Source organism: Diadema antillarum, unplaced genomic scaffold, assembly GCF_040938485.1.
Source record: "Diadema antillarum isolate AM-2024a unplaced genomic scaffold, OU_Dant_1.0 scf00000000, whole genome shotgun sequence".
Classification (NCBI taxonomy): domain Eukaryota; kingdom Metazoa; phylum Echinodermata; class Echinoidea; order Diadematoida; family Diadematidae; genus Diadema; species Diadema antillarum.
The window spans coordinates 650,794-663,519 of NW_027270889.1; the positions used below are offsets into that span (position 1 = coordinate 650,794).

General features: G+C 37.1%; 2 protein-coding genes across 2 annotated transcripts in view; both read left to right on the forward strand.

The window, feature by feature from the left end:
- LOC139720795 (glutathione hydrolase 1 proenzyme-like) overlaps positions 1 to 2,198 on the forward strand; it is a 39,765-nt gene extending 37,567 nt beyond the window's left edge. Inside the window, exon 16 of the mRNA XM_071632466.1 lies at positions 2,049 to 2,198. Within this exon, the coding sequence (XP_071488567.1) occupies positions 2,049 to 2,198 (150 nt within the window). The remainder of the gene's footprint in view (positions 1 to 2,048) is intronic.
- Positions 2,199 to 5,556: 3,358 nt separating this feature from the next.
- On the forward strand, positions 5,557 to 10,910 carry LOC139721823 (neuronal acetylcholine receptor subunit alpha-10-like). Its single transcript, XM_071633482.1, has 7 exons — positions 5,557 to 5,733; positions 6,812 to 6,856; positions 7,410 to 7,519; positions 8,242 to 8,453; positions 8,852 to 9,181; positions 9,721 to 10,076; positions 10,686 to 10,910. The coding sequence occupies exons 1-7, from the start codon at positions 5,557 to 5,559 to the stop codon at positions 10,908 to 10,910; spliced, it is 1,455 nt and encodes a 484-aa protein (XP_071489583.1).
- Positions 10,911 to 12,726: the final 1,816 nt, after the last annotated feature.

Here is a 12,726-nt window from a genome sequence, read left to right on the forward strand (position 1 = left end):
AACATCACAAAAACATTATTATATGATATTCATACCTTAGTACAGGCTATTCAAAAAACTGTTACATAATAACAATCCAAGAATTCTTTGTTTGAAAATGGTCTGAACAATGACAACAGGCTACATGTAGAGGAATAACAGAATTTTTCACAAATGGGATTTCTCGAATTCCCATTTTAAAAAATTTGTTTTTCAAAAACAGGGTCACTAAGTAGAATTTGATAAATGAATTTAAAAAAAAGTGTGGTTTCTTAGCTTTAGGTACATAGCATATACAACTAGATTGTCAATGACTTTCATCTCATAAATATATGTTTTCTTTCATTGTACTCTGTTTTGCATGAATACGATGTCAGCAATGACCAACGCTATGGCCCGAATTCACAAAAGAGGTTATTTAAGCGTACGCGCACACAGAATCCGGTCCAATTATGTGTTTTCTTTAAGCGCGCGCATGGGTTGGTGCGCTTATTTACACTTATTTTTCGTACGCGTAAGGAGGTTTAAACAACCCCATGGTTTAAACCTCTTTTGTGAATTCGGACCTATGTGTATAAAACGAATGGAAGAATCTGCACAAATGCGCAGAAAAATGTTAATATCTCAAAATGACGTTACCAAATCAAATCTAAAAAATTCCTCTGAAAAAAATATCTGGCTTTACAATGGTACCTACCAAAAGTAGGTTTATAATGAACATCATAACTGTTTTTGACCTTCATTTATTGATTTGGACCAAAAAGTCTGATTCCATGCATAATTAGTGAAATTATATAATTTTTCGAAAAAGCAACTACACAATATAGTAGATAATGTCACGGGCGACATGCGTGCCAATTTTTCGACAGCCAAGATCTCAAGCCCGGCCTATTAGGGTTAACCCTAAAAAGACTGGGGGGGGGGGGGGGTCAAAATAGCCCAGTATTTTTAGGGTTAAGGGAGTTGAAAATAATACTTTTTTAATATTTCGTGTTGTTTCATGGATTGACGCTCATGTAATATATGTAAATGAAATGTTCTCAAAATACTTTGATTAAAATGTTTCGTGATTAGACTATTAAATCAAATGCAAAGTGTATATTTGCATGTTGCCTTGAATGTAAGATGGTTTGCTATTGCAATTTTTTATGATTTGATTTGATGTTTGCTTGCAGCATAATTGAACTGTGATGACACGAACACCAAAGGCCAAGGAGGTGCATGAAAGAATGCAAGAGTATGCTGTGACTATGAATGGTGAAAATCTACGAGAATATCAGTGAAAGTGGAATGACTATTTTTATTGTCAATACTGACTGATAAAAAGAGTGAAAAGTGACTAGAAATGAATGGTGAAATGACTGAAATATCAGTGAAAGTGTGATAACTATATAAATAGTCAAAACTGACTTGCAAAAATAGTGAAAATTACTAGAAATCCAGTAAGATTTTTAACTGATTAATCTAGTCAAATAGATATAACTAGAAATATATAGTCAAAATGACTGATTATCAGTTGCACCCAGCTGACCCTTTTGCCTAGTCAGATTTGACTAGATATCAGTCATATTTGACTATACCTTTTTTAGAGTGTGTATTAGCACTGCTCTCATTGAATATGATATATCACTATTTGCTAAATATCCCGACTATTGTCACTTCATTGTATCTTAGGAGACTTGTTTAGTACAAGAGGATGAAAAGAGAAAAAAAACCCCACTAATACACGTAGACAGAAATATATGAGGAAAAAGAACGAAACGATCGTGACTGATGTGGCAATGATTCCTTTATTTCGTTTTGCTTGTGTCTTTACCAATTAACAAATAAAGGGATAAATAAAAAATAAATGAATATATAAGCAAAACAGATAAATAAATAAGTTTGATATACAAAATATATTCAGTACGTTCATTCATCTATTCATTTCATTATTGTTGAACTTTTATTATTTTCAATTCATTCATTTATTTACTTATTCACATATTTGTTCATTTATTTGTTTAGTTATTTGTCTGTGTACTTATTCGTTTGTTTATGAATGTTCACTGCTTTTTTAGGAGGAGGAGCGCGAGATTATCTGTACGAAGCTGGCGGACCGCGGCCACATCGTATCCCACAGCTCCAGCTATGCCACTGTACAAGGTATTCTCCGGACAGACCAGGGCATTGCCGCCTACTCCGACCCGAGGAAAGGCGGGTTGGCCGCCGGCTTCTAGTGCTTGAAGACCTATCTCTCCTCACTCAACGGATTCAACGGAGAAAGTTGAGCTAGTTACAATGAAAATTGCCGAGGAATCATGTTCAATTTTGATACCACAAGTCTATCTTTTTTGTTTCTAATGTCGTGTTATTTTATTTGTTAGTTTTGCTTGTTTTGATTTTTTGTTGTACTTCTCAGATTGAGAAAGCGCATGATTTTACGTTTCCTAATTTTGTATGCCTATTCTCGTCAGTGCTTTATTAGGTTTTCTTTATCAATCTCATGTATTTGATTCTATTGAATCACAACATAGCATCTGCCTTTTCCCAAAGCCGCCGGATTTACTCCATTTATGTTCTTTGAACAATCAACTATCGATTTGCTGTAATTTGTTTGCAGAATATTGTCATACATTATTGTGATTCGTCGTGTGAACGTATTTTCGCTGTACATGTTTTCAAATTGTTACGCTCATTAATCAATGCTACACGGTTTTCATTATTAGTCTTTTTTCAATGTTGTGATTTTGTACCTTATTCGTGCTGAAACTTGATTGTTGATTGACTATTAAAGTAATTTTGTAATTAATTTTTGTTGGATTTGGACTCTTTGTTTCTGTTTGCTGTGCCACCAAAGAGGAAATGAAGGCACACACGTGCGCTCAAATACGTACAGACACGTCAACATATTTTGCGTTGACACACGAAGAGTTTGGTAGACACACGGATAGACAGACAGACAGACAAATGCAAAATATAGACAGGTGGTGATAGATGTAATGAGAGAGAGAGAGAGAGAGAGAGAGAGAAATGACTCGCACTTCCTCCACTAAAACTGTGCTGCTCACTACTCCAATACACCACAATCGAATGAATTTGCTCAATTAAATGCCTGCTTGCCTTGACATCGCCAATAAGTATCATAGCCTACCCGGCAATACCATAAGTTATTGCAATTACTGCATAGGAAACCCTTTACCTGAATCACAAATCACATTTTGCTGTGACAAATTCGTCGCCAGTGGTACACTCCGAGGTAGACTTACTTGTTAGTCGATCGATATTCTAGCTCAATTTGGGTTTTGTTTTAAAAGCGGGCGGGGTCGCCAGCTGTTCTGTGTGAGGTACATGTACTTATTCCGGTATGCTTATTGATTTATTTAAATCGAGGCGGTTGACTCGCTTACTTAATAACAATGATAAACCATCAGGACAGTTTGTGTACATGTCCTTGTTTAAGCTATGTTATTCAGTGGGTTCACGTCAATGAAAAAAAAAATGAATCTACTTGTTAATGAGACATTCCAGACGATTTATACAATTTGACATCATGTACAATGTAGGACACAATTAAATAGTGCCAAATATAGATTTGTGGACTTGTGGTCCTTATGAAAATAAAACCCAAAACACAATACATTGAACATGGATGACTTAAGAGATTATTGTGCCACTTAAGAGATTATTGTGCCACTTGCTCAACAACTTCTCCTGTGTAGAATTATATGCATGCTTTCTTTCTTTTTTCTCTTATTCCTTGAGCACCCAATCAGACATTCTTATGCGAAGCTGCTATGTCTTCATCCTCGTTCATTGTGATTTGTTATGAATTTTGAAAACATTCTTAATCCTCATGGCAATTACTTTAAATTCTGAAACTCAGTACCCAGTATTGTTGAAATGCAAACGTCAGAAGATTATTCGGAAATCATCTTCTCTATCGGGGATTTATTTTCTTTTCAGAGCGAATAAATAACTTTTAATTAGCAGAGTTAAATTAAATTAGGATTTTTTTTTTGTTAAACGATATTCCCTCATCGCTGGAGAAGCAGTGAAATTAAAAAGTAGAGTATTGGAGAATCTTCATGAACTCAATTTTGCCATTCTTTTCTAAAGCCCATGGCAAGTTGTGATGTGATGTGTCAATGCAAGCAGTCAGGCATACGCATCTGTCACCTTTTGGTATGTGATGAAGCATAACAGTGCATAAACCACTGATGGGGCTACCCTGGGTAAAAAATAAAATAATTAAATCTTTGAAAGTGTTTATACTATAAAATCATTACATGAATATACAACAGAGCATTATGTCAATAATAGGCGCACAATCTTTTCATTTCATAGGAAGAAAATAGGCACTCTTTCACTATCATGGAAAAGGCAATTCCACACAAATTCACAACAAAATTAGAATTAATACTTCATCAATAATGATTGTAATGTATACATACATACTCCGTATGCATAATCATATTCATGCAATGAATTATGTAACTGCAATCGACAGTTGATTCACGTTGTATGTAGACTATCCTTCTCAGGGTCTGGTCGTAACTTACAATTAAAGTTAGATTTGTTTTTCCATATTCGTTACGACAAAAGAAAATGGTTTTCGCCCAATTGGTGAATGAGTCGTTGAGGGTGTACCCTAGTCTGTGATCGAGACTATACCCATGGAACCTCGCCCAAAGAAGGAACTCAGCGTACGATCAATGTGGCGTTACGTAATACAGATTGGCGCCAGTGTACTCTTCGCTTCGTTGGCGGATAAAATTTTTTTGGCAGCTGAAAAATTGCAGGAGAGATTCCGTTCGCAGAGAAAATTTCGTGATTCCGTTCGCAGAGAAAATTTCGTTGGCAGAAAAACATTTGCCGCTCAATTACGAATAACACTCTGAACACCACATTTCCGAGGTGACTCTTTATTCGAATACGCCTGGTTTTGAATTATTTTCGTTTTTGCTGCGATGAGAAGAAAACTAGGAATGGGGACTTACACGTACAGAGGAACTATTGTTTTACTCATGTTGGGCTGCACATACATATTACTCGGTAAGTGCAATTCTGCATTCCTGATAGCTTGATAGTTTTCTCTTTTTTTTCAATAATTTCTTGCATGTTTAAATGTGGAAGATGTATTTCCTCTCAAAAACAGGACATTTAATATATGTAAATTATCTAAATATCTGCATGTGTGTTTATGGGTGTTTGTGTGGGGGTATTTATTTATTTGTTTGTTTGTTGTTGTTTTTTTGTTGTTGTTGTTGTTGTTGATTTGTTTGCTTGATTGCTTGATTGTTTAGTCTGTCATCTTCCGGAAAGTAATATGAAGATTGCATGTTATCAAAAATACGTATGTATATAATTTGCTTGTTTTCACGTAGTGTCATACGATTATTTCTATCAATTCCAAAGAAGTTATAATAGTGAAATGTGCAGCTATACGCATACCATATCCACTAAAATGATATGAAAGTGCAAATAGATGAATGAATTAGGCTTACAACAGAAGGAGAAAGTAAAATCATGGTTTAGAAACAAAGTGTCAATCTTGTACTGTAACCTCTTCGACGAACAGATCAGGTCGAAGCCGATATGATGACGATGATGATGAACTCCACGTCTTCTATGATGCGCATGTCGTCGAACACTGAGGAGAAACTGGTGGCCGACCTCCTGTCCGAGTACAGCCGCTACGTCCGACCCGTGGTCAACACGTCCAAAATATTGTACATTCACTATCACCTCAGACTCTCAAGAATATTGAAAATAGTACGTATACGAAACTATCGATTGTGCATTATCATCTCACACTTTTGGCCACCTGATTATGCCATAAGAATATGGAACATACGATAATAAGTATATATATACATATATATATATATATTAAACATGTGTTATATTATAATATGTATATATATATATATATGTATATATATAGATAGATATGGATATGTATATATAATATAACATATATAATATAATATTTATAAAACGTAAGCAACGTTAGAAAGGAGCTCATGCCGAAAAAGAAGGGTTTTTTTCTCTCTCTCTCTCTCTTTCCTCCTTTTTTCAAAAGGAATAGTCTCTGTTTGTGGTGAAGTTGTTCACCCTCATATATTTTGTAGCGTTGAAATAATGAAGCTTTTGCATTTCGCGTTAAAAAACACAATGTTAGTCATTCTTTGATAATGCGTATTTGAGGTTATTTCTGGTTATTATAGAAAATATAAACAGCTGTGTAATATGACAAAAGTGATATGATACAGTGAATGTATATTTGTATGTTTATCACTGGATGTACCCCTGTATACGAGTTATGATTAACCAATCGCTTTTCTCTGCAATCACAATAATGATGGGTAGACAACATCATGTCTCTATAACTCCTTGACGCCACATGTCAGGGAAATATTTCTCATAATGAGCAAAGCACATTTATGACAAAGCCAAGTGATAAAACAGTGTCGTCTGCATGCAAAGTTATAATTATTTTAACAAACGCTTAATGAGATTATTAAGTTGATTTAGGAGGTTTCTCAAAAGAAACTTTCTAATGGAAACACATCATTCTCAGTCCTCCACATGTTTAGTTCTATTGAAGTCTTGTTGGTAACACTAAACTTTGTCCGCACATGGAAATAACTATTACAGTTGATGTCATATACATTTCGTAAAATATGATCAAAACAAATGTGGACAACATATCAGACTTAGCCCATTCCATACTGAATTCTGAAATCCTCAGAGACTAAATACACATGCCACCAGGTTCTCGTAGGGAATGGGTTAAAGAAGTCAGCGAATTTTCATGCATTTTCATTTTATTTTTTGTTTAATTATTCAGGACGAGAGGAACCAAATTCTCATCACAGCTATGTGGCTGGAGCAGGTAAGATACACTCATGGTATTGATATGAAGGATCAGATATTTCTCTTCGTTTGTTAAAGATTATATAAGTGCAAATTTGATGTACCTAACAACCTTAGAGCTTAGGCAAAAGTGATGTTTGGTAGAGGTCATAGAATTAGAGATGTGTGTGTTTTGTTTTGTTTTTCCAGTAAATCAATATCCTCTGCTTTAAAAAAGAAAAAAAGAAATGGTGCATCGCGGTAGGCATAATGTTTCTATTTTATATACTGTTTTGAGTTCACGTTAGCGACGATTCACTCTGTAGAATTAGATAGGGCATACATTGGCTTTAGCCTATGCCATCTCTGGTTCCTTAAACGAAGTTGCAGCTCCAAACCTGTCTATCTAGTATGGCCGTCCTCAGATCATTAAACTATCAAGGTCTGTGTCGTTCTTCAGTACACGGATGTATAAAGCTCGAATTTGTATGAAGTCCAGTTACATCAGATGTGAATCTATATAATGGTATACATCCATTCTCCCGTGCCAACTTTCCACAATTTCATCGTGCTGTTTGTCTTCATTTATTGAGAACTGGGTGGATGAATACTTGAGGTGGGATCCGATGGACTATGACAACATCACCAGCATCCACGTACCTTCCACTCTCATCTGGATACCAGACACAGTTCTTTACAACAGGTGGGTGTTTAATATTTGGTTTAGACCCCTTGATAACGACGATCTTTAAGCATAGTTCTTGGGTGATGGAATTTGCTTATCAACCTTACATGTTTGGTGATCTTAACATTGCTTCCCAAGGTTGAGGTCTGCTGAGTTCCCGTTCGCTCTTATTCCTTTTTCTGTCTTTTTATCCTTGTGTTATTCGGTTTGGGTTATCTCTGGTTTGGGGTTTTTGATATACTGACGGGTTTTTCTAAGAGGAAGTAAATAACCGCCAAAGCCTTGATGCTGAATGATATTATTCGTAAAATTAAATGGCATTCCAGCTATGTTTTGTCCGTGAACAAATGTACAAATGATTGGAGAGTAGGCTTATATGCCGAAGGGAGATGTAACAGACGTTTGTTATTTTATAGCTTGGGTTGGAACCAGGTGACGCATGGTTAGTAACAATAGTGTTCACAGATTTTTGGGCCAGTGGAGGTTGTTTAGAACCAGTTACCATGGTGATGAATGGCTATGACATCACACTTAGTATTCTATTGCAGGTTTGATTTTGGTGCTAATACAAGTTGTAGGTAATCAAAATGTGATTGTTTTTATATATGAAACATTTGTTTGATATTGGTAATCATTCATCATGTTCACATGTTTGAAACCAAATCACTCTTGCATAATTCCGAATGTGGTTGAACAGAGTAATTTTCGTATCTCTCTTCTCGTGTCTTTATTTTTCATAGTGCTGATGTTGACAAAGAGCCCGGGACTGACGTCATGATGACGAACGCCATCATCAGCTACAACGGGTCCGTCTTCTGGCAGGCTCCGGCCATCTTCAAGAGCTCCTGTAAGCTGGAGGTCTCCTACTTCCCTTTCGACCAGCATCGCTGCAACATCAAGTTCGGCCCGTGGGCCTACCTCGGCAACGAAGTCGTGATGAAGAAAGTCTCAGGTAAAAAGACAACAAATTCTGCGAATTAGTTATACGGATGTGGCTTTGTCGTCTTTTACCACCCTGAAAAAGAAACCTCCCTTTTATCCGTTCGTGACAGATAACAAGCTAAAACCGCACACTGTCTGTGCAACATAGAATAAAATGACTGTCATTTTTGTGATTGTTTACAGTTCAATCAGTCATTTACTTCATAGTTAGATTTTTCAGAGAAGTATAAGGATAATTTGTTATTTCGCGAAGTATTAGGGTCGTCTTCCCCAAATCGTAATCACTTCAACCAAAATGATAAATATTCATTTGCTTCTTCTGTTTCGTTTTTGCTTTTGTCTTGTTTTTTAAGAGAATGAGAACACTCATGTTTGTGACATCTTGATGTGTTTTTTCGTTTACCTCAGACACCGGCGACTTCTCTCAGATGAGCAGCAACGGTCAGTGGGAGCTACTGGACATGCCGGTGGAAGAACACCTGGTCAAGTACGGCTGCTGTCCCATCCCTTTCTCCGACATCGAGTTCTTCATCGTGCTCCGCCGCAAGGCCCTCTTCTACGTCTTCAACCTCCTCTTCCCTTCCGTGTTCATGTCACTGATATCGCTCCTGGGGTTTTACCTTCCGCCCGAGTCCGGCGAGAAAGTTGGTCTCAACATCACCATCCTCCTGTCCTTGGTCTTCTTTCTGCTCCTCAACGCCCAGCTGCTCCCGCCATCTGACTCCATCTCCTACTTAGGTACGACGAGACGAAAGCCAGAGTCCCGCCCATCCATATCCCGACCGCTCATTGTTCTCTAACTTTATCGTCTGGAGCGTTTTCAATCCTGTTGTCTGATTTTGTGAATATACTCAGTGTCCAATTCGAAGCATTCTCGTTCAGCTTAGCCCTTGTATGTTATTTCCTCCTTCTGTTCATTTCAAATTAGGTGTTAGTGTTACGATTTTAGAGATGCCAATGAATATTTGGCGTTGTTCGTACAGTTTTCGTAAGTTTATCCAGGAAACAATTTACCAACACCAAAGTGGTTTCTGAATTTTTACTCTAATCATAATGTTTTTTTTTTTTTTTGTTGGCAGAAGTTTTATTGATTCATTATCCTATATCTTGGCCCATCAGTTTCATCAATTATTCCTATTGCCATTTATCATTGTTATCATCATTGTAACAATCAAAATTGTAGTTATTTTTAATCATTAACATTATTGCTATTAATACAATCATTATCATGATTATAATCATAATCATCATCATCATCATCATCCTCACGCTGACAGGTCTGCTTCTATCCATCATCATCGGTATCATGTCCGTGGAGACGGCCATTTCCGTGGTTCTCCTTCGCATGTACCACCTCCGCATCCGATACCCTCCACCAGCCTGGGCCCGCTCCATCATCCTCGACAAGTCGGCCCGGTGGCTGCGCCTCGATCGCTACCACCACGAGTTCGACCCCAACCCGACGTTCGACCAGGGCCTCAACGCAGAGGCCATCGCCGACCCGTTCGAGTTCGACACCAAGAAAGCGACGAGGGAAGGGAAGTTGCTCGGATCGAGCTTCCTGCAGAAGCTCGAACTGGACGCCGATGACTACGGGATGGAGAAGAAAGGCAACGACGAGGACGAAAACGAGGTACGAGATCGAACTATTGACCGGCAACTATTGACCTTTTCCACCTGCTCTTACGTACATAGTACCGTAGAAAAGGGTAACTATTATGTGAATGTACGTTGTATCGTGATAACATTTTGCAACCCCTTGTCTTTCACTAGGGCGTTCCAAATAACAAAACGTGGGCTATGAGTGTTTTGGAACGGATAGAAGCAGCTCACATATTCAGCTCTTTTCATAGTTTCGATAGCCATGTAAAGTTGGAAACCTATTGAGACCCAGTCATGCTGTATAAAATGGTGGTACAATGGTTCGTTTCTCTTTTGGTTAGTATTTAGATTTCGCGCTTGCCGCTAGCAGGAATATGTCTCGTGATGTAACCAACTGAAAATGTAAGAGTTTGACAGCTTATAGCGGGAAATAATAACTGTCAAATGTTTTCTAATTCATTGTCTCAGGTCGAGTTTAAAAGTACATTGAAATGAATGTTGTATTTCATGTACATTGGTCACAATTTGAAATCATTGAAAATGATCAAAAGTTGTATAAAAGAAATCACATTTTGCTATGTTGTGATTTTGTTATGTGTTTTTACTTCAGAATTTTGCCTTTCTTTCTTGTTTTTCACAGGTCGGTAGCGCTGGTATCGGTTCCTCTATCTTCCGTATCGGTAACTACCTGCGTCGTCTGGTGAACATTTCCAGAAAGGATGAAGCGAGATCGTCGATCCAGCAGCAGTGGATCGATCTCTGCATGGTCCTCGATCGTCTCCTGCTAATCCTAATCACTCTCGCCCTCGTCATCTTCACCCTGATAATTCTCCTGCTCATGGCCGCCTCTCCCCAAAATGTCTGAGAACTTCGGCCTTTCATTTTTAAATCTCGCATCATTATCATGATTACTATCAATCATATCTACAGCATAAGTAGCACCGCAATCATCATCTCCTTTTCAAAAATCATTAGCGTCGTCTTCACCCGCATTGATCAATTTGATATTAACGATCAAATAACATCGCTATCAACATAACATCATCAGTGTCATTGTCATCATCATCATCCTCATCATTGTCGTCATCATCATCATCATCATAACAATTATCATTATCAAAATATCCATCATTATTAGTGTTAAAGTTATTATGATTAGTTGCATTAGAAGCAGCATTGTTAACATTAGTTTCGTCAGTATCGTCTCTATCGTTATCGCTGCCATTATCATCACCATCGTCATCCTTTTCATGAAGACGCGTTCCAATCTGAAGACTAGGTCTTGCTGAAACTCTTTTCGCCCCGGTTTCGTTTACAACCAAATCGCACGTACACATTCAGGTACTGTATGTCATGATTGTGAGGTAATGCCTGCTGCATGTCACATGCACGCAATAACAGCAGCTACCAACTTAAGAATTTTGCCAGTATGTGCGCCTTAAGTCCTTCTCACCATGAGAAATCTGAAGACTGCGGTAGCGGATCCGCGAAGTGCTCTGTGTTCTGGTCATATATTGGTAGTGCGGTAGATCATTACTGCTGAAAGACATCATTCAAATATTTTGGCCGGAAAGAGAAAAATACTCGCGGTATAGTGTTAACGACTGAGCACAGATTATACCCTGCCAAGTATATTTTGTTTTTATGATTGTCTGTCACTTATTGTTTTGTCATGTGTTTTTCGATTGATTACTGATATTATTTTCAATGATTCATTACTCTTATTTCGTCTATGGGATTCAGCCTCGATTGGTCAATGGTCATACACTTCGATCCACACTGCCACTCCCATTCTGAGTAAGATACGTTTTAGTTAATTATCACTTTGTCAGGATATTGTTTTATTCTGTACGTGATACTATGATGAAATCCAATATCAATTTCGCATTTTGGGATGAGAAGTTGAAAAATATGCCTAAACTTGAAATATTGAAGTCAGCAAAAATAATAAAACACGTTTTCAGCAGTTTGATGATGTATCTGTTATCAAAATTTCCATCGTTCTACAAGCTTTTTATTCAGAAGGTAGAAAAAGACATTCTTATTTTAGTTCCTTTTGGTCACATGTCTTTATCAAATCAACTGCTGAACTGTCCAAAGCCTTTAAATCGCTAACTTTATAGATGTCTTTTAAAATCAGCAACTAATTGAGGATATCTTAGTTAATACTTTTTCAATTAAGTCTCATCCCTCTTCCCGTCTCTTGTTATCTCCAACATTGCAATGTAGTTTATCAATGATGTCTACACAGTGAAATGAAATTGGATTTGGGATTTTTGTAAAAGTCTTGTACATTACATTTTTTTTCAGCTGCATTTTAAGCAACTAAGAAACGTAGCTCGTGGAGTTGAATAAAAATCACCATTTCATGTTCATTCGTGTATATGATATTATTTCCACTTAATATCTCATGCTAGCATTTATTTAAAAAAAAAAGTGTTGACGTGTTGTGAAAACTCATGTATGTAATACTTGTAGATTTCTAAGCGTGTGAGGTCGACTGAATATTTTTGAATCTTTTTATTCTGCAGTAAACTATTTATCGTAAAATCTATACTTTTCCTCCCCTAATTATCACTGAGATGTAAGGTGAAGATTGACGTGAAAGAATGATTGCATGTGTAGATCTCTAAAAGTTGCAATAAAGAAACCAGCGTAAAGAGACAGTGAACCGTTTTCGA

Bases quoted from the DNA above. Each gene is read 5' to 3' on its own strand.
- LOC139721823 (XM_071633482.1), top strand. From the start codon at position 5,557: ATGATGACGATGATGATGAACTCCACGTCTTCTATGATGCGCATGTCG. The intron at 5,734-6,811 runs GTACGTATACGA...TTAATTATTCAG, and splicing joins TCTCAAGAATATTGAAAATA to GACGAGAGGAACCAAATTCT. The intron at 9,182-9,720 runs GTACGACGAGAC...TCACGCTGACAG, and splicing joins TGACTCCATCTCCTACTTAG to GTCTGCTTCTATCCATCATC.